The sequence below is a fragment of the Ornithodoros turicata genome, chromosome 2 (assembly GCF_037126465.1).
Source record: "Ornithodoros turicata isolate Travis chromosome 2, ASM3712646v1, whole genome shotgun sequence".
Lineage (NCBI taxonomy): Eukaryota > Metazoa > Arthropoda > Arachnida > Ixodida > Argasidae > Ornithodoros > Ornithodoros turicata.
The window spans coordinates 14271710-14293242 of NC_088202.1; the positions used below are offsets into that span (position 1 = coordinate 14271710).

The 21533-nt window shown below is 45.8% G+C and overlaps 1 protein-coding gene across 1 annotated transcript in view; it reads right to left on the minus strand.

The window, feature by feature from the left end:
* LOC135383128 (uncharacterized) overlaps window positions 1–21533 on the minus strand; it is a 99344-nt gene that overhangs the window by 76424 nt on the left and 1387 nt on the right. Inside the window, exon 2 of the mRNA XM_064612736.1 lies at window positions 20752–20862. Coding sequence (XP_064468806.1) covers window positions 20752–20862 — 111 coding nt within the window. The remainder of the gene's footprint in view (window positions 1–20751; window positions 20863–21533) is intronic.

The following is a 21533-nucleotide window of genomic DNA, read 5'->3' on the forward strand; positions in this document are numbered from 1 at the left end:
CCGACGTCGGGTGCGACAGCCTAGCGCTTCGTTCAATCGACAGCTCAGGGAGCCATCAGTAAAGATTTTAATTCTGCCTTCATCGCGATGAAGCAGGCTCTGAGTGAGTTGGCGAAGAACAATTGTTGTAGCCAATTTTCTGGAAGTCAAGCGAATGACAGTGACATGCACAGGTCGTGCCTAAAGGGCCCATGGTGGGACTACGGGTAGAGTCAGTTTTTTTATGCTTTGGAATGAGGCTGCGGTGAGCTAAAACAGTTTGGCAGCATCCGGATGCTGGTTGCCGAAGAATGTCGCGCACTAATGTGTGCCGGTAGTGGCGAGTGTATTTCCATGTATTTCCAGGTTATTTTTCCGTCCGTACTGTTCTAAACCGCTAAGCTCTCGTTTAACAGTGCCGAGCGTATCTATGTGCATGGTGTTTTTTTTTTTATTTAGCTATAATGCCAGCCAACTGAGGTCGGCCAAGGCATGAATGTACATACAACATCATACAACGTAAAACAACATTTCACTAAGTCTTTTTCTTTAGTTTCTAAGTTTCTAGTAGTTTCTAGTTTTTAGTACTAAGTTTCTTCAATCTTATCAACCCGTTTACGGAGATCGGTTAGCTCATCTTTTTGAAAGTTTAGAAAGTACAGTGTCATATTTGTTTGACAGGGATGTTTCTATCTGCGCGAGGGTTTCACTCATTTAGTTTACCTTCTCCTTCATTGGAGTAAGATCGATGAGTATATTGAAAATTGTATCTAATTCTTCACTGTCTTTGTCAGAAGGCGTATTTTTCTTAGTTTTGGATTGTTCGGCTTTACAGCGTTGACAAGACCAGTTGCCACAACTTGTACGGACATTGGAGCAATCCCCGACATGATAAGGGTCATTGCTGTGAAAGTTATTTCTCGAGTAACCAGTTACTTTTCTGAGGAATCGATTACTCAGCAACTGATTACTTTTCCGGCAGAGACTGGCATTATCTTTCAAATGTTCTGTCCAACACCCGTGCCGTCAGCCTTTGTTGGGCTGTTCTACTATAGCAAGCAGAGGTCATTGTAACAGCGTTCTTGAATTTCAGGGTCTCTTTCCCTAATATCTTCCTGCTCTCCCTACACCAGTGTGTTGACACCTGCAGCTTTGGAGCTTTAGGGAGTCATGGGGAAGTTCCATGCAATGCTGTGCAACTATCAACTACCCATCCTACGTTTCTTGTTTTGTTTTTGTGTGCGTGTGTTATTTCAGCTGTTTTCCAGTGGACCTTTTCTCTTTTTTCCTTTTCTGAGGCACACAAAGATGGGTATAATTTGCATGAATTCAGAGTAACGACTCGTGTAACGCGTGAGTTTTCTACTCGTTACTCAGTTACATTTGGAGTCGAGTAATTGGTAACGGTAATCAGTTACGTTTTCTGTAGAAGTAACGGTAACGGTAATGAATTGTTTTTTTTTTTTTCAATAACGGGCACAACTCTGATACATAGGAAGTACACTGGATGTCTATACAGAAAGGCCAAATCTACTTGTCTATTTTTCTTATTTCGTTTTTCTATTTCTCTCTTTGTTATCTTTTTATCTATTGCTTTCTTTGTTTATCTTTCAATTTATTTGGATACATATGCTCTTTCTGTTATTAATTGTGCATGTCTGCTGTTGTTTCCTAATATGGGAAATTATGTACAGTAGTGTACATTGCAGAAGATGCACCGTGATAATAGAGTCCATGGACGGAGGCGGAATTGATACCTGTCTTGACCACATAATTTATAGCCCCAACTACACAGCCAGAAAATCTACACACAGTGCACAGAAGGTGTGCACACTTTCTCCTGACGGCAAGATACAGGAGGTCTATAAGATTTATACAGAAACTCTGCAAACTATGTTTACAGAGAGGACGAGGAGGCGTGCAGATCAGGAGGTCTATAAGAGCTATGCAGACCGTCTGTGCATTTGGTATACAGAAAGGAAGAGTCTACAGAAAGTACACAAGGTATACAGGAGGGGGTGTACCTCGTTTGAAACTCTAAAAAATAACCTTTCAAAACTAAACGCGTAAGTAGCTATTGTTAAGAATAAGTCTCTCAGAGTATACATTGAAGTTTAACATTAAAGCACATGGATACATGGTGTTGCTACATGACGACCCTCAAGAATTAAAATAACTATATGCATTGTCAAAAAGGGGAGAGGGTTGTACTTCATGGGTCCAAAGTCACCTGTCACATTAAAGTGCACGGATACATGACCACAGCAATTTGCTCACGATGCATCGTTTTTCGTTTCTTTCTACTTTGCTAAGACGAGATCCTCGGGATCACTTTCATACAATCCAGTACAATGTAATCTGCTCTGCAAGCATTCACTCGAGAAGAATTATGTGTTCACACCAACATCCACGCATAACACAAACAATTTTATTTTGCAAGCAGATGAGTAAAGTTGTAAGAAGATAAGGGTCGTCGTTAGCTGTAGCTGTAGCTTCTTTGTTCCACCTACCGTGACTGAGCGTCAGTACAAATTCCGGAATGCAGGTGTGATAAACAACTCCAAAGATAGCAGTGTTCATTTGATTAATGCACTTCTCAAACAGGCTGTACGTATGTGAGACTATCCTTGCGTTTGCTGACCAAGAGCGAGGGAGGCTCCGCCTACTAGGATGTGGGCCAATAGAAGGACGGGGAGGGAAGGCAGTTCCCAAGCCTCTGCTCTCGCCTAGGGGAGGGCGCAGCGTTACCGTTGTTTCTAAAGACCCTGTACTTCTAAATGTAGCCCAAACCTTTGAGGATCACCGCTTTCCTCCTCTGTCACGCGGTCTAAAGCGTCCAGGTGGGTCAAAGTCGCCATCTTGCCATGTATTAAAGCCCATTCGCCGCGCAATCGCCACCGCGGGGATCGCCACCTTGTGGGACGGTCGTTGCCAACATCGCAAAATCTGCCACTCAGATTTGTATTGAAGTAGAAATTATCTGCAAACAATGTGCACCAAGCATGCTATTTCTCGGAATAGCCACTTCAATTTATGGCTGTCGTTTCTCTTCAACAGCTGTCATGACGGTTGTGTTCGCGGTATTTCCAATCACGTACCATCCTGTGGCGTTGTGCCCAGTTATGTCTGTCGATTGGGATGTTCGTTAAATATTGTGATGTCCGACTTGCAACGTGGAGTGGAGTGGCGTGCAAGGAAGACAGGTGAAGTCTGCCTGTCTTTATGATGGCAAGTTACACCTGCACCCCCATGCAGCTCAGCCTGCTTTGGATGATGCAGAAGGTACGCAGCGTAACTCTACGATCACATTGTGCTACGAAGTGTATGGTACTGATTCCGTCCCACTACATCCAACGCGCTGTTACATCCAAAAACGAGCCGTTACGTCCCAGCACCCAAGACTCACGGAACTGCTTGCATTTTTCCAGAGGGTGCAGCACGCCGCAAAGTACCAGCTGCGGCTTCTGCTGTGCAGTGGTGGGCAGTATCGCAGATACATGTATCTTCGATACAATCTTTCGATACATTTTGTGTATCGGTATTAGGTATCGCGTGCCAAAAATGAGAGTATCGGAGTACCGGTATCGAAAATACATTTTTAGTGTATCATGTATTTTAACGATACTCGATACTAAAAAAAGACGCAAATATTGAGGCTGTTGTGAGACTTAGGGTCGACGGCGCTCGCTCAGGCGGTAGTACAAGCCTGCCGCAGCGGCGTATACATGTCGACCATAAATTCGTTCGAAGCTTACGTCCGCGTGCGCGCTCCATCGTCAAGGTCGCCCGGAAAGGAGGCCCTGGGCCCTGCCCTGGGACGCGCTCGTGGGCGCGCGCGGCTTCTAGTTCGTTCCAGAAGAATCTCTTCCGTCTCTTTCTACGGCGGGCGCGCCGAAAACGCCTTACACAGGACCAACCTCACGGCTTCTGGAACTGCGCTGCCCGATGTCTCCAGAGGAGGCACAGTAAGCGAGTTTCGCCGCCGCGACAATAGTGTCGCCGCTGGCATTTCCCGCCAAATTCCGGCTATTTACTTTCCATTGGCTCCGGTCCCCCACGTGACCTTTCTCGATCATGATTGGCTGAGGCTCATTTAACCGGTGGATTCGCCCGCGTTCGTTTCTCCGAGGCGCCGACCCGTCTGACCGTTGTGTAGCTGGCGTCTATGTAGGCAGACGGTGATTTCGTTTCGTGGATTTCGAAGATGTTCGAGCTATGGACGAACGCCTGAATGAAAGGTAAGCAGACAAACGTATGATGCATGTCAGTGATCAGACGTTTAATACTGTCGCCTAACTGTGTACATGGAGGTACGCCTTGTCCCGTATTACATCACTTTCTGCCGGTTAACAGTCATGATCTGGTTTATGATTCTGCGTGGCGTTACTTGTCGCGTTTTGTTCCGCTATTTGAATGTGTCCGATGTTTAATACACTGGTGTGCATGTAATGGAAAACAGCGTGCGTCGCGTACGCAGGGCTCTTCGAATTTTGTCATTAGTCGACATTAGGCGCGTAACGATTGCATGTCTTACATAGCGTATACAGAATACTAACGTTGCCTGTGCTCGGGTTTACCATATCATTAAGAGGTTCTTTTTCTTTTCATTCGGACACCGACACCTGTTCGTGGCCCTGCGATCCGCGAACATGTGGCCCCTGTCACCTGAACATTCTACAGTTGTGCTGGGATAAAGCGGATGGCTTCTGCGACTCATCACGTGCTATTATATGTGTATAGTAATATCTACTTTCTCCAAACCGAATAGGTTCCCTTAATGATTGTATAATATGATAGTCACGCTTTCTGTTGCTCGTCACTATTTATTCTTTATTTATTCTGTAATAATCGTGTAGGTTTACTTGCATTCAAATGTTGCTTCTTGTTTATATGTTTACCGTGTCAATAAATTTGTACACGTGAATTCCTTCGTCTTCTGGATTTTCATTTTCTGCTTCCCGATAATATTAGCAGATGGCCTGGCGAAGCGCTCGGAACCGGGTGGGGGGAGAGAATTCGAGTGAGAGGGTACGGAGAGGGCACGCAGTGCACATGCGCAGTTCGATCAGCCAGCGCGCGCTTTTTGGCGCCGTTTTCCGGCTATTTTGTCGTGATTCGTTACGGATGATCACGTGGTTAAGAGGGGCGGTGGTTTTCGTGGCGAAACTGTGGAAGCTACAGCTGCACTCCACTGATGTCTCCCTCCTCAGTGCGCAAGAGCACGTCCACTTGACTTGAAGTGTGGATTCCGCGTCTGCCATGCGGAAAGTATAACCGCCGGCTTAGCTTGAGCACTGTAACCCGTTCTACAGCTCACAATTCACAACGGCCAACTAAGAAAATCAAGTCAGAGGCAAAGTCAGAGGCTACCGGATAAGTACTGCAGTACCAAACGATAAAAGCAGCAGAAAAAAAGTTTCAGGTTTATTCGTATGTATAGTCAAGTGCTCACAGACCGGTACGCACGAAGAACATTGTCTTAAAGAATTGTTTTTTACTAGGCTGCTTATTGATGCGATCGTTTCAACGTACCCATGGCTTCAGTCTAAAGTTCTAACAAGACTAGCTGCTTAGACAGTGCAGCTTCATTAAATCCGTGCGGTCGGATACGTTCAAGCCCTGTCAGAAAAAGTGCGCTATAAAAATACAGTAAAGGCTCTAGAAATAACGAATAAATGTTTTTACTTCCCTAATCATATTACCAGCTTTATTATATTGTGATTGTGATATATTGTGAAAATCAATTTCGGTTTTGTATCTTGTATCGGTATCGGAAATAGAATTTTTGAGGTTATCGAGTATCGGTATCGAAGATACTTTTTGAAGTATCTTGCCCAGACCTGCTGCTGTGTGACCCTGCAGCGCTGCCCAAGCCACAAACGGCACGAATCTGCGAGAGGAACGCCCGATATGCCGAAGAGATGGAACTATTTCGCCGCTATTTTTTGTGTGCCCCCGTTCAATATGAAGACGTCGCAACGCACCTGAAACGCGTTATAGACGTTGGGATTTTGCCATGCACATAATATTATAGTCCGCGAATGAAGAGCTGTTTGTAACTGATGTACCTACTAAAATATAGTATGCCGCGTTGCTCAAGAAACTGTGACCTTTTGCTGTTAAGTTACTGCGGTACCTTTGGTAATGGTGGCGCAACTATACAGCGAGAGCAGCACACAGGTAAGATCATTAAAAAACGTTCATGCTTAATTCATTTAGTTATGTATTTTATTTTCAATGTCTGCCACACGTTGCAGCCACACGTTGTGGACGTGAGGCTGGCAGGTCCAGTTAGCGCTTGAGCAGAGCTCCCGTCGTGACGGGCCATCTTATGCTTGTAAAAGCTTTATTGTGTGTGCGTGCTTCCTTTCTTTTTCTTTTTGAGACTGTCTGCGGTCAGTTTGTACTGGTTCACGTTTCAAGTTCGTTCAAGAAAGAATGGGGTGGAAATGAGAGCCACAATTTGATAAAGTTTTCGCATCGAATTTGGATGCAGACGTCCGCGCGTCCCATGCCAGCAAGACCGGGAGAAAAGAAAGGATGGGCGGAACTAATACTCTTGGCCAGGTATCGAAACGCATTATCGATAGATATTCATGCACTATGCATTGTGGATGAATGTACATCGCCACTGACCAGCAACGGGGAGATATGTTTATTGAAAAAGAAGTGGGGAAAGGTTACTCAGGCATAGGCCGACTTGCTATTCCTTCCATAAAAAGAAAACGAAAAATAAAGAAAGAAACGACACATATATACACAGCAATTGCCTCCGGGTTGTAGTCGTCTTGAACACAGGCGGGTCACCGGTTCACTCCTGCTATTTTTAATCCGGGGTTCTCCTCCCGTCGACCCCATGGGGGCACAGATTTTTTGGCCGTTACGTCCGTCGTGTCGTTACATCCATCGTGTCATTACATCCATCATGCTGTTACGTCCAACGCGTCGTTACATCCATACCGTACTATTACATCCAACGAGATGTTATATCTGTCGTGCCATTACGTCCATCGATGGATGTAACGACATTCCGGAAAAAATGGTCCCATGTTCGGAGTTTCTCTTGCCTGTGACATAAGGAGTGCAAAGAGAGCGCATCATATTGGTTAGTTTATTATTAGGTTGATTAGGTTATTTATATGTCGAGGCTAGTCTCAGTTCGCCGTTGGCTGTTTCCCGCGCACGACTTGGATGGAACCATTTTTCCACCTTTGCCATTGCATCCGATAATATTTTTTTTGTAACATTTTTTTCCTCGACACCAGCACCGGAGCAACTGATAACAAAAGCAGTGTCACAACTGCTCGTATGCTTTCAACGACAGCACCATATAAACTTAGGATCCTGGGTCCCTTCACCGAAAAAGTAAGCGGTCACTGTCCACAGAAAACAAACAAGGCTGATACAACACAGCCGCAGGCCTTCCTGCCGGAAAGCGTGTATTGTCATATCGATCAGGTCGGAAGAACCCAAGGCAAGGAACAGGCTCAGAGAGTACGACACACGCACTATCTCAAACAGCCGACGCTTTTGTCGTCCCATCACCTAGTTAAGAGTCACTAAATAGGGGTACAGAGTATCGCATTCCTTTTCAGATCGCAGAGCAGACGTTCGGTGTCCTTCATTGGTCCGACCGTGGCACGTGGTTTCTCCTTCCAAGAACGCGCCGTTCATGTTGAGTCCTCTCCATCCAAAACCGGTTTCCGCGGTTGCGAGCTGGGTCGACTGCGCGCAGTTCTCCGGTGGAGAAGGTAGGGTTGGGGTTCCATTGCTAGGCGACGCAGCCGCGCAGAACCCAAGATGGTGGTTCCGCTTGCCGGCGTGGCTCCAGGAGGGTCGGACTCGCTCAAAAAAGCGTGACTACGTGGGAGCTGCCATCCGTTGGTCATGTAAGGCGTTGCCTTCCGTTGGCTGCGGATTGTAATGCGCCGAGATGGCAAAGAAATCCCGACCAAACATATCGTACTTTCCTTTCAGCTACACGAACTTCCGACAGACATCAAAGCAGGATATATCAACTGCCGCGTGCGACCTTACGTTCCTAACCCACGTCGTTGCTTTAAGTGCCAACGTTTTGGGCACGGATTGCAGGTCAGCCGGGGACGCACTACCTGCCCAAAGCGCGCCGATACAGACCAAAATCATACGGCAGAAACCTGTCAGAATAAGATTAAATGTGCAAACTGCAGTGGCAATCACCCAGACTATTCACAGTCCTGCCCTCAGTGGCAACAAAAAAAAGACATCCTGAGGATTAAAACAACTGAAAACATCACATACAAAGAAGCCAAAACAAAATTTGAGTTTGCCAAAAAAGCGGTTATGCATTGGTGATGCGTAGCGGAGCGACGCCCCCGACGAAATCCGTAGAGACCAAGACCCCCCCCCCCCCCATCTGGGTCTTTACTCCAAGCTCCTCAAACACAACAACAGCCTGCGGAGAGTTGCCCTCCGTTGGCTCCGGCTGCTCAAATGGGCAGTCAGCAAGTGGTGGCCACATCCTCTGCAGAGGCTGATGGCGTACTTTCAGTCTGGGACGAACTCCCTGGGAGTTCACCCCAGACAGACACACACATCATCCGCATCATGGACCTTGATGATGATGACTGCATGTCGCAAAAATCATCATCAAGTCTCCCCAGTACACCTAACTCACGCGCTCCTCCCCACAAAAAGGAGCGAAAAGAAAAACAAGGAGGCCGAGGTAGGGGCAGGTTTCAAGACAAAGAGAAACTACCCCCACCAAGGATTGTACCTCCTTAGTACACACAATGGCCAGACTTCTTTTGTTCCTCTTAATTCACACTTTCATTATGGGGCAAGTATTCCTCCAGTGGAACTGTCGAGGCCTCCACACTAACATAGATGATATACCTGACCTGTTCGAAAAATACAGGGCCGTCTGTTTCTGCTAACAAGAAACATACCTACACGAAGAAAACCACAATCCTTTCCGCAGACATAATATTTTTAGGAAGGACCGTACAACTGGGACTCGTGCATCTGGCGGAGTGGCTATGGTCCTCCCGCAGACCATACCCGGAAGACATATTCCGCTTGTCACAGACTTGGAGGCAGTTGCCGTTCAGGTCAGCCTTGACACTATCTTGACAGTAATGCTCATTATACTTGCCACCATCACCATGAATAGAACAAAGAGAACTTGAGAACCTATGCGATCAACTTCCTCAGCCATACATCATCTTAGGCGACTTCAACGCTCACAATCCCTTGTGGGGCAGCTCAAAACTAGATAGACGAGGGAAAATGTTGGAGAGGGTTCTTCTCTCAAGGCCAATATGTCTCCTAAATTCAGGGTTACCAACATACATAAATTCTTCAACGCAAAGTTTCTCTTCTTTAGACCTTTCGCTGTGCAGTCCTACACTTTTTTCACGTCTGGAGTGGATAGTTGAGCAAAACCCTCGTGGTAGCGACCATTTTCCTATAATTATAAAATTTCGTGGTCCAACAAATTCTCTAAGGTCACGACCTCCACGATGGAAACTTTCTGAGGCAGACTGCAACTTGTTTCAGAAAGAAGCCAACCTTGTGTCATTATGTTTTGAGGACACTAGCATTGGAGAAGCGAATAATATTATCACGAATACAATAATAAATGCTGCTTTGAAATCCGTACCACAAACATCTGGCCGTCTCCCCAAGCGTACCAAACCTTGGTGGACAAACGATTGTGGGAAAACACGCAAAGAACAGAACAGAGCTTGGGGTATCTTTCGCAGATACCCCACTCCAGAGAACCTCCTTGCATTTAAAAGAGCACGGGCGAAAGCTAAATGGACGAGAAAGCAGGCCAAGCGCTCTTCGTGGTGCAGTTTTATCTCCTCCTTAACACACAACTCTCCATCAAAGGTGGTTTGGGATAGACTTCGGAAAATTAAAGGAGATATACAAGCTTTTCTGTCCCCTTACTTTAGGTAAATGGGTCCCCATATGTCAGAACTTGGGCGAGCAGGCTGACCTACTCGGTCAGCATTTTCACAACATATCGAGTTCTTCTCATTATAACAAGGATTTCCTCCCTACAAAGCAACAAGCTGAAAAACAAGCCATTCCAGTCACAGGTGGTGAGAACCTTCTATATAACAAGCCCTTTACCATGGTAGAGCTCCTGAGAGCACTGTCTTCAGTAAAGGTCAGTGCCCCGGGGCCAGACCTCATTGCATATTCTATGCTCACTCACCTGTCAAGCGAATCTAAAGAATGTTTGCTCAAGTTTTTTAATAATGTCTGGGAAAAGGGCCAAATGCCATCAACATGGAAGGTAGCAACGGTCATCCCCTTTCTGAAGCCTGGGAAGGATGATTCAAACCCAACCAGTTACCGACCTATTGCACTGACAAGCTGTCTGGGAAAAACTTTCGAGAGGATAGTTAACAACCGACTAATGTACTATCTTGAGGTTAATAACTGTCTTAATAATAACCAGTGTGATTTTCGAAATGCACGGTCGACAGCAGACCACCTCATCCGGTTGGAATCCAGTATTCGAGAAGCTTTTGTCAGAGGAAATCACTGTGCGTCTGTTTTCTTTGACTTAGAAAAGGCCTATGATACTGCTTGGCGGTATGGTATCGTCCGAGACCTTTACTCATTAGGAGTACGGGGCCGACTTCTCAGTTGCATAACCAACTTTTTACAAGGTAGGACCTTCAGAGTTCAACTGGGGACAACGCTGTCGCGACCTTTTATTCAAGAAAACGGAGTTCCACAAGGTTCAGTGCTAAGCGTAACACTTTTTATAGTTAAAATGAACTCAGTAGCAAGCGTTATTCCCCCTTGTATTTCATACTTTCTGTATGTGGACGATGTACAAATTTCTTATTCGTCCAGAAATTTGAGTACTTATGACAGGCAGCTGCAACTCGCAATTAACAAACTACTCAAATGGGCCGATCAAAATGGTTTTAAATTCTCTTCAGAAAGAACTGTTTGTGTCCTGTTTTCCAGGAGAAGGGGACTGTACCCAGACCCCACACTGACTATCGATGGTCACGCTCTTGCTGTATTTGAGGAACACAAATTCCTTGGCGTCATCTTTGATAAAAAGCTCACTTTCGTGCCGCACGTCAAGACCTTGTAAGCGAAATGCTTGAAATCTTTAAATATTCTTAAAACCATTTCACACCGTTGTTCGCTCTAAACTAGATTATGGATGTGTTGCATATGGATCAGCACGCTTATCAGTCCTGAAAGCTCTCGACCCAGTGCACCACCTTGGCTTGCGGCTGTTACTTGGGGATTTTAGAACCACACCAGTTCAAAGCTTATATGTTGAGTCAAACGAGTGGTCCTTGGAAAGGCGACGATTTTACCTTGCAGTGTCTTGTGGGCTGAGAGTAAGTAGCTATCCACAGCATCCTGCACACTCCACTGTAACCAGCACTTGTTTCCAACGGCTCTTTATTAAGAAGCCAAATGCTGTGGCTTCATTTAATATTCCTGTCCAGCGGTATGTAGAACGTTACAATTTTACAAGCTATAATCTACCGCCCTTGTTGTGCAGTAAGCTGGCATCTCCTTGGTATCCACCTGTACAACATGATACAACTCTTCTGAAATTTGACAAACGGAAATGCCCAGCCTTGCAAATACAACAAGAATTTTAAGCCCTCAGGCAAAACTTTGGCGACCAGGTGGAGATATACACTGATGCTTCGAAAACGAATACAGGAGTATCAGGCGCCATGGTATCTGGTGTATACACTAAGCCACACCGTTTAAGCCATATTTTGTCAATTTTTAGTGCTGAGGTTTATGGCATCATTGTTGCGCTCAACCATATCTTGCAAACACACACATCATCATCGGTTATATACACAGACTCTCTTAGTGCAGTTTGTGCCATATGTGGTCTCCACATGCACAAAAACCTGCTGGTAAGACGAGCACAGTATCTTGCGAGTCTTATACAAGGAAAGGGCCACAGTTTGTCCATTTGTTGGGTGCCCAGTCATGTAGGCATAAAGGGAAATGAGAGCGCGGATCGTGCTGCCGCTGCTGCTCAGGATACTGACATTACGGCATTTGAGATTCCTCTCAGTGATCTCCTGAGAGACCTCAGACATGTTATCAACAAGGAATGGCAAAGCTCTTGGGACACACAAACTGTGAACAAGTTGCACACTATCAAACCTCGGATAAAACAGTGTGTCCAACACTTCAAAAATCGATTAAATGAAGTTCTATTCAGCCGTCTGAGAGCTGAACACACCTTCTTAACACACGGGTATCTTCTCCGAGGCGAGGAGATACCACACTGCGAGCATTGAGGAACAGCCTTGTCCGTTATGCATATACTCATAGTTTACACTCATCACGAACACCATCGTCAACAACACTTCTCACTGTTTTACAAGTATAGGATTCCTCTTCACCCAGCGCTTTTGCTGGGGGACGAGCCTCTCATCAGTTTTAACCACCATGTGTAAAAGTTTTTAAGAGACATAGGTTACCTGAACGACCTGTGAACATGCAAATATTTTCACAGCTTTTTACCTTTCCTATTTTGACTTTAAATGATATCGGTTATTTTTGACTCATACCATTGTCGGGGCGCTCTATGGCCAAAGTTGCCTTTGCGCCATTAAAAATCCTAATCATCATCAACCTTCCGTTGGCTGCTTCATTCCGCTAAACTTGACGTGCTCGTTTTCCTAAATCCATCACTTGCTATCTAAATTCCGCGTACTATGTGCGTATCTCATATGTACTCGTTAAGAAATAAGCAGTGAATATTTTCCCACTACATCACTAGCTTGTGTGCTGCCATTCGTTCATCACTTTATTATCAAGAAACTCGACAGACCAGAGCATAGAATGGCGGTTGGTTTCGTTTTTGCCATTTCCGGTTCTCATTGGTTTGCAGAGCAGCACGAAAATGTCGGTTTACTGCGTGTATTCATCTTTGGAATTCTGTTGCCTTCGGAAATACATGCCCACATTTGTTACGATGGGTAACGGTTTATTGATTTTGCTCCCAAAGCATAAAAACGCCACTTCAACACGTCATAGGCGGTAAACATCTTCATCCGTGTCGGTGGAGGGTTGGCTATGTCGCAGGTATTCTCATAGATAAGATGTGATTCACGTTTGATATGGCAACGTTTACCTTGCGATTCCGATAGCACTACTCAATTCTGCACGTATCCCGAAGATTCGTGCGTACTCAACGCAATTACACGGCTGGCCTCGCTTCCTACGGTGGGCGCCGTTGCCTCAACCGGCTCGTTGAAATTCCGGCTGAAATTCGTCCACTAACACTATCCATGACCAACGGATGGCTGCGCCCGGGCGGTCACGCTCGGGGATAGGAGAATCCCATTGACGGCGCGCTAGGTACGTTCTCTAGAGTCTTCCTATATTAACTCTATGCGTGGCTCAGTGTCCCTACTCTGCTTCGTAGTTAGTGACTCTAACCTAGTCTCCCAAAAAGGGCTATTTGAAGACTTCCAATACAACAAGGGGAAGGGTCCTGGCAGGAAAGGGAATCAAGGAGAGGATGTTTGATTTACGCTGCTATGTGGCGGAGGAATTCTATTTTCACCTATAGCCCGCGATATGGCACCACAGGTAGGCCCGAAAAACATCAATCAAGCAGCACGTTACATACCTTCATATTTTATCATATATCGGGAGAACAGATAATCGAGAATCGGTATTAAAACGCTACAGGAAGATTTTTACTTTTTCGCTCCAAGAAATTTTCTGCATAGGTCTTTTAGTTTCTTTTTTTTTTTTTTTTTTTCAGAAGAGCGTTTCAAAGCTCAAGCTTTTGCAATTTCGGTAATTTTTTGTACTTCAGTAACGTGTTTAGAAAAATGAATTGAAAAAAAACACCAATTTTCCTGGAACGACAAGGCGCATTTATGAATACTATCGGACAAGACCAGTCTCGTGAAAATCGGTTCATTAGCTACTGAAAGAGACTGCGAAGGTTCTCCCATAGAAAACACATGGGGCCGCCGGAGGTGGTATCCCCTCTTAAAGGAGCATTAAAGTGGTATCTAACATGGCCGAAAACTGCTGTCATCTTGTAAAGCAGTATGTGGAAAGCATTCCCACAAAATATTTATGTCCAAAGTTGTATCACCACGGTGCAATTAATTTGGAAAATCGCTGCCGCGGTGACAGGCCGGAGCGCTCCCACTGCAGACCACACCCACTCTAGTGTGACGTTCGTGGTAGAGAGCCCCTCATTCGTTCGTAGGGAAAACCGTCTGCTACGAACATTGCGAGCTGCTTCTTGTTGACTTCTATTATTTATATGATTTATATCACGTTTTCTAAAAAAAAACAGAAGCATATACGCAGCCTGACAAAATAAGATTACGATCACAAGAGTAATATATCCGTGGCTTCTGTGCAATCTCAGAATTCACAGCAGCAGAAAGCTAGCGATAGCGGCGATATTGTGGCGCCACCTGTTAGCCACTGAACCAACTGCGCGGTGAAAACTGTCGGACAGGCTGCACACTGTCGAGAAGCACGGGGTTTTTGCTGTACAAACGCAGTTAATTTCGGGCTGCACCACTCGTTCTTCCCGTGGTGCCTGCGGTCCCAAAAAATCGTGGTTGTGTCGTGGACAGCCTTCAAACCCTCCGTTTCGGACACCACGAAGCCGGAGAACGCATGGCGTCTCCGAAGCAGTAGCAGACGCTCCGGCCTGGGCTATGTTGCTCACCTCGATCATGTGATCCCAAGTCCAATGAGGAGCGTCCTCACCACTTGCGTCACATAGTGACGTGTGTGGTGGCGCTCATCACGTGCCTATCGTGAAGGCGAAGGAGGGTGTTTCACGCGCGGGAGGTTCGGGGAGATATTGCAGGTGTCCCAATTTAGCTACGGTTGCACTAATTGTGAGAAAACTGTTTTCGGCCGCCTAACATTCCATACTGACCAAAAACAGAAACAAAGTTGTGGGCCTCTAGACTGCTCCTTTAAGGCCCTCACCTCTATCGTAAAAGAAAAGAGTGAACTGACATTTTCTACCATCCTAGCTCTTGACATTAATATTCACTTTCCAGTTTTCAACTCATGCAACCTTAGTAGAAGAAAGATATGAAAGACTCATTACGTTCACAAAAGATGCGCATGCGGAATTGTTACTTTGCTGTATATTACTGATTATTAATTTCGTAGCAAAATTTGTTTTGAAAACACAATGAGCATAGCTGCCCTGAACTTGCTCTAACATGAGTTGAGACATGCATGTGATATGGAATCTGTGCAGAAGTACAAGATGAATAAAGAGTTTATATTTATAATATCTGTAACATTCATATTCACCCAAAGCATATGTTTGTCACGTTTTGCACACAAACGCTTCATATTTGGATAGAAGTGAAATGTAGAACGCCGTCGTTACATGCACAGAACGTGTGCACACATAGAACTGTCACTTTGCTGGATGTAACTACTTATTGCTTTCTATTAAAATTAATTTATATATAGACATACAGTACAACATAAGTCACCTGAACACTGTCATGTACCATGGTCGTTATCTGTGTCTTAATGGCAAGTAGTCACTCTGAGGACCACTGATATCACGTGCACTGTACCTTCACTATAATTTCTCTATTGTGCACTTCAAAGGCATTGTCTCTATGCAAAGGTCTGAAATGTACCGGTGACAAGTGGTTGCAGAGCAACATGTGAACTCTGCCTCTATGTACGCTGATCACAGTGAAGATTTCCATCAATAAAGAGGGATAAGCTGTATTGACACTGCAATTCTATACAAGGGAGTATGCTGTTCCTACTGTACTCAACCGTCATACCAATGCGCTCAGTGCAGGCTATTTGTTTTGCTGCAGGCTACTCATTAATATGGTTTGAGTCTTAATTACTGCTGAACCTTGAAAATGAATTGCTTGAGTAATCATGATATAGGGGAAAGGGGCAGCTCCATCAAGTATCGGTAACATTTTGCGCACTTCGTGATCTTTGGGCACCTGCATTTATCAGTTCAGCTCTACACACAACGGCATTGTAGCACGAAGAGACTAACGTTCCATCCTGCCCTCCCTGGAAAATACATAAAAAGAAAACGTTTCGGGGAGATTTTAGATCTGCCTCTAGTTACAGACGTGCCTCTATATGATAGATATGTAGCGTGCCAAAACGAGCAAAGCGCAAACCGAAACTCTCCTTCAAGCAGTTGCATGCGTTACAATGCGGCCACGGGAGCGTAGGGATGTCTACTGACAGTCGCTAAGAATGTCAAAGACAACCAAGGTCATAATTTTTACCTGTTTGATGAATAATTTTGTACTGAATTGCTTAGTTTAAGCACAATATGACAAAAATACAGTAACACCGTTTTGTGCCGCCGGAAAGAGCGAACTATGGATTTCGCGGTCCGGCAACTGCGTTCCACAAGAGGGGAGCCTCCGCTGTTTGACGCTGATTTGGAGGCAGCTTGACCCGCCTGACAGCGTCTTGCCTCTTTCATTGGGCTTTCGCTATCACGTGGTGCGGAGCCTCTTTCATAGCCGCCATTCTGGTGCAGAAAGCAGGAAGACGTAGGTAGTGCCAATTGCAAACTGCACGACACCGCTTGTTTCTGAGTCTCCCTGTCACTGTTTTATGTAAAAATTTGTTGCTGTGCGTTCGGGTGCCACACCCAATATGGTGAAGGGGAGTAGTTTTTGCGTTGCCTTTCATTGCACGGATATTTATAAGTGAACGCGACCGTCTCAGCTTTGCGAAGGAAATGCTGCAGTCCTTTCAGTCTTGTCAAGCACATATTTTTATTGATTTAATCTTAGCTTACCCATGCTGTCGCCATGAAAGCTTTCATCGTCACCGCGTAGCCACATTTTGCGTCCAGTTGCGCAGCTGTAGTGGATTTTTGTTTTTGTCCAGGATCATTTCAATGGTGGCTCACGCTTATGCGGTCAATGAACATTGCATGCATTCATGAGAACGTAAAACAGTGCGGAATATTTGACCGTACAGTATACCGTTCTCCTGTTTCTAAATCAGCGCACCTCACAGAAGAGTGTGGTTTCTTGAAATTCCTGTTGACGTATGATGCCACGTGTGATGACAGTTATTTTTTATTTTTTTGTCCCCAACCACTTCACTTTAGCGAACCAAGTTGAATAACTCGTTTGAACAAAGCACGAGTGTTGTTTGAATCGAGCGACTTTCCAATACGTTAAAAACATGCCAGGCCGTGAAAAAAATTCAAGATTGTTCGAATAGACCCAAATATGGCTTATCGGAGCTTTACTAAAGGACAGTCTAATTACTTATGCAAAGCCCTACGACAGGTACTCGTACATCTATTCTTATGCCATCGGAATATCTCTACTATGGGAAAAAGTCGTTTTTTTTTTGTTCCCCAGCATACACTTTCTGAAACGACAAAGAACTGAAAGGCGAAATAGAACAAGCAAACGAGTATAAGGACATCCTTTCAACCAGATTGTTCAATGAGGAGCTTGCAAAAATTGATAAATGATAATCCGTCCAGCGGTCAAGTTTTAGAACATGAGTGGTGCCTCACTCGATCCAATATATCTGTTCATTGCCACAAACACTTGGGCGCTTTATTTCATGCGTTATTTTTCCCTTGACACTTCAGTTCCCTTGACACTTCAGGACTAAATTTTACGATGTCAACAACAACTTTATTTTGGCTTTGGAGAGTGGAGAGGTTCATCGCCACAGGCGATACTCTACCCCATTGCTGGTTGGAATGTGGGGAATAAAATAACGAGCCCATGCGCAGCCCATGTGACTATGCTGAACTCTGTTTACGAGGACATTCGACGAAGACATGTCCAGAGGGCGCAAACAAAGCAAACAGTAATCTTCTGTTTGCCTGAACACGGTTACAACACGGCTGTCGACTGCTACGGTGTTGCAGTCCAGGCGGCGCCACTGTCGAGGCGAAGGGAGAGAAGCAAGTGTGTGGGAAGGAGTTGTCGCCCAGGGATGACACAAACCAGCCATTGTTGTAACTACCCTAAAGAGGTTGCTGTGACGTGCGACCAGGACCTGTCCAGTATGCAATGCGCTCGCCCAGCACGCTTTCGTCTACAGAGCAATGCATTGGAGATGCCACCCCTGTGAGCTGTTGCTACTTTTAGCACTGAGGGGCTTTAGAAACAAGGGTAACGCCGCGCCATCTGTTAGGCGAGAGCAGAGGCTTGGGAAGTGCCTGCCCTCCGCATCCTCCTATTGTCCGGCATCCAGGAGGCGGAGACTCCTTCGCTCTTGGTCGGCAAACGCAAGGATAGCAGCCGCCGGCTCTAAAGCGAAACGCATCCGGTCCAAAACATCGTCGCCACTGGCGTAGCTGATCTAAGTATCCCTAATAGGCTGCGTGACATATGAGTAAATATTTGGATGCTCTTGGTCTCCGAGAACTTGCGTCAGTCTTCGTCGCGCTGATTGGACGAGAGACATTTTAATGAGCCTCGAGAATCCGAACAGTCGGTCGAACAGAGTTGAAAAAACAACAACAACAACTTTATTTTTGGCATTGGAGAGTGGGGAGGTTCATCGCCACAGGCGATACTCTACCCCATTGCTGGTGGGAATGTGGGGATTAAAATAACGAGCCCCTTCACAATAACGATCGAAGTCCGTTGGTGTCCAGAAATGTCAGAAGAGCTTTGAGCGCAGAGCGTTGCTGGGCTGGAATAGGCCAGGGACCACTCAATTTCGATAGGGAGAAGAGGCGTGAGTCCAGCTGACGAAGAGACTCGGAGAGTGTGGTTCGGGAAGGTTGGGAGTGGGGGCAGTGAAGAAGAATATGCTCCAGATCCTCAAGAACACTACAGTGGCAGCAGGTGGGAGAGTCAACTTGTCTCAAGCGGTAACGCCACTGAGCTGTAAAGGCCACATCGAGGCGCATTCGGTGGATTAATGCAGCATCTTGACGAGAGGTGTTTCGTGGCATGCGGAAAGTGTGCGTTGGATCAACTCTGCTTAACATAGAGGGGGGAAGAATGTCGGTTGTCCATTGGCGGGAAGCCAGGGGTGTCACTAGGCGTCGCAGAATTGAACCGCGGTCTCCTCTCAGCAGAACAATACTGGTCCGTTTCCGATACGAGAGTGCTGCTTCTGCTGTCGGCCTGCTCGTTCCCCACGACACCACAATGGGCTGGAACCCACTGGAGAACTAGCCTGTGGCCTGCTGCGTAGATAATGTGGTAAGCCGTTAACACATCTGTGGCTAGGGGTGCGGATGGGCCCCGTATGCCGGAATTTTCAATTGCATGAAGTGCAGATTTGGAGTCTGTGACGACTGTCCATTCCCGCGGTGTAAAATCAGCGATGTGTTGTAGAAAGAAAAGCATGAACGAAAAGGTTGTAGGAAGAAAAGAAAGGAGAACGAAAAATGACGGAGGAGACATTTAGATTGTGGGAACAGCTAATGTGGAAACGGAATGGCGCATCTACCTGATTATCACAACATCGGAAAGACGAACATGACAGGGAATCCTTGCACCTTCAAAGGACGCAGAAATCGTGAGGAAGTCGCCCTTCTTTGGATGTCCCACAGGTCAACGGTAAGACAAGTTTGGTTACTTCTTGTCACCGATGGAAGTAATGCAGCTTTCCCGTGTGAAGTGTATTACGTACAACGTTTACGAGTCGTTCTGTACTTTAGTGGCGTTTCATAGTGCAGTGCGTTGACGTAACTTGTACGTTTCGGATCTGCCGCTAATTAAGCGGTTATGCTATAGTTGGCCCCTCATGCATGTCGCAGCCGTTCATTCACTGTGATATACGAACGTTTGTGACAAGTGTGCTTTGCTGTTCAAATACGAAATCAACACCGATTGCCTATTCATAGCAGTGATTTTCGTTCAGAGTTACGCATCATCAATAAATTGTTTTTATTTTACTTTTTAGTGCTCCCGCAGCCATCGGCAATAGCGACACACCTGGCACAGCTGTTTTCGAAAACTGTACAGTTTACATACTGGGTGTGCGAACTGCGATTGGCTTTTGAACACTGTCGGTGTCGAAGCACCAAAGGCTCCAGTGAAGCCTGTTAAAACCATATGTACTGTAACTTTTTCTGAACAGTTCGCGAGGAACAAATAAACTAGCTTTATCAACCGCCAGCGCTTTTTGTTTCTCTGCTTGGAACAACACGTACGTTTGTCTGCAGCAAACGCGAATGAAAAACAGATGAATCTGAGACTGGGGGGAGGGGGGACGAGAATAAAAGAGAGATGAAAAACCCGACGAGAGAAGGGAAAGGAGGTTGAGAAAGAAGGTCAGTCTGCGCATGCGCACTTGACCCGAGCTTTTTTTCCCGCGCGCTGCTGATCTTGACCGCTGTGAGTGGCTCCTGGTGATCACGTGGTTAGGGGGCCCGCCATTTATCCTGGACCGTAGGAGAGCTTATATGGGAGCCTCCGGCGGATGAGGATAGTCGCTTTTGCTTCCAAACGCAAAGGCAGGCTTAACTGTCGCTGTCGCTTCGCAAACTTCCCCTACGTCATGCTAGATGAAATTATTACAACGCATGGCGCTGTGGTCTAGCGCGTCTGGCGCTCACTCGCATGCCTCACAATTGAAGATACCACGTGATCACTTTAAATCCCGCATCATTAAACCGTCGGTTCAGCAAAGTTGGTGAATGCGAATGAAGGAGCCGCTACCTTTGTCACAATGTTGACTGATGAACCCGAAGACAGATCAACAACAATAAATGAACGAAGGAAAAGTGACGATGACATGGGATGCTTCTCCGCGGACGGAAAAGGCAAACGTACTTACTGTTTTTTAGGTGTGCCTCAAATTTGAATTTGTAGTAACCTCCAGCCACTAGTAGACATGGAGTTTGGTTACACGGCTCCACAGAAAAGGTGGTAAACTCTTCATGTTGTCCTGGAACGATGAAGACAAAGAGAATATTTTTCCCCATACAGTGCATGGAGGAAATCTCTTTTTGGTTACTAGGGAAAGAGAGAAAATATCGGTCCCAGGCACGCAGGCGTGCTTTTTTGTGTGCTGCTTTTGGATGCGAACGTGTGAAACAAGTGGTATAGTTGCTCGTTATCTTGTGTAAACGAAGGTAACACGATCATTGAGGGCGACCTCGACAGGTGAGATGAACGGGGAGCGACCTATGGAATCGACCTCTGGCGTTACAGCTTCCGCTTTTCGGGGTCAAAGTTTTTGGCAAAGATCATGATGATAATTCCAGTTTTTGTTGCGCATCGACAACAAGGGCCATAATGCGCCAAGCTTTTCGCAAAGGGCAGGGCTCTTTGGATCAATGTGCACAGGGTGCCCTAACTGACATGCACATTTAAGGAACTCTGAGAGCTTTGCGTCAATGAAGCCAACTGGGCGTTGTCAGCAGCCGTGCATCGTCAGCACGACCATTTGCAGGACGCGTTGTCACGTGTCCTTATTGATTTCCTGGGCTTTCCTCTACAGCCTGATAGAAACGACACAGTAAGTGTACCTTGTTGGAAACACTGTTAAATGTTTGTCCATGTGTTATTCAACGACTAAATTTGCACTCGGTCGGTTTCATTCGTTCAGAGCGCACC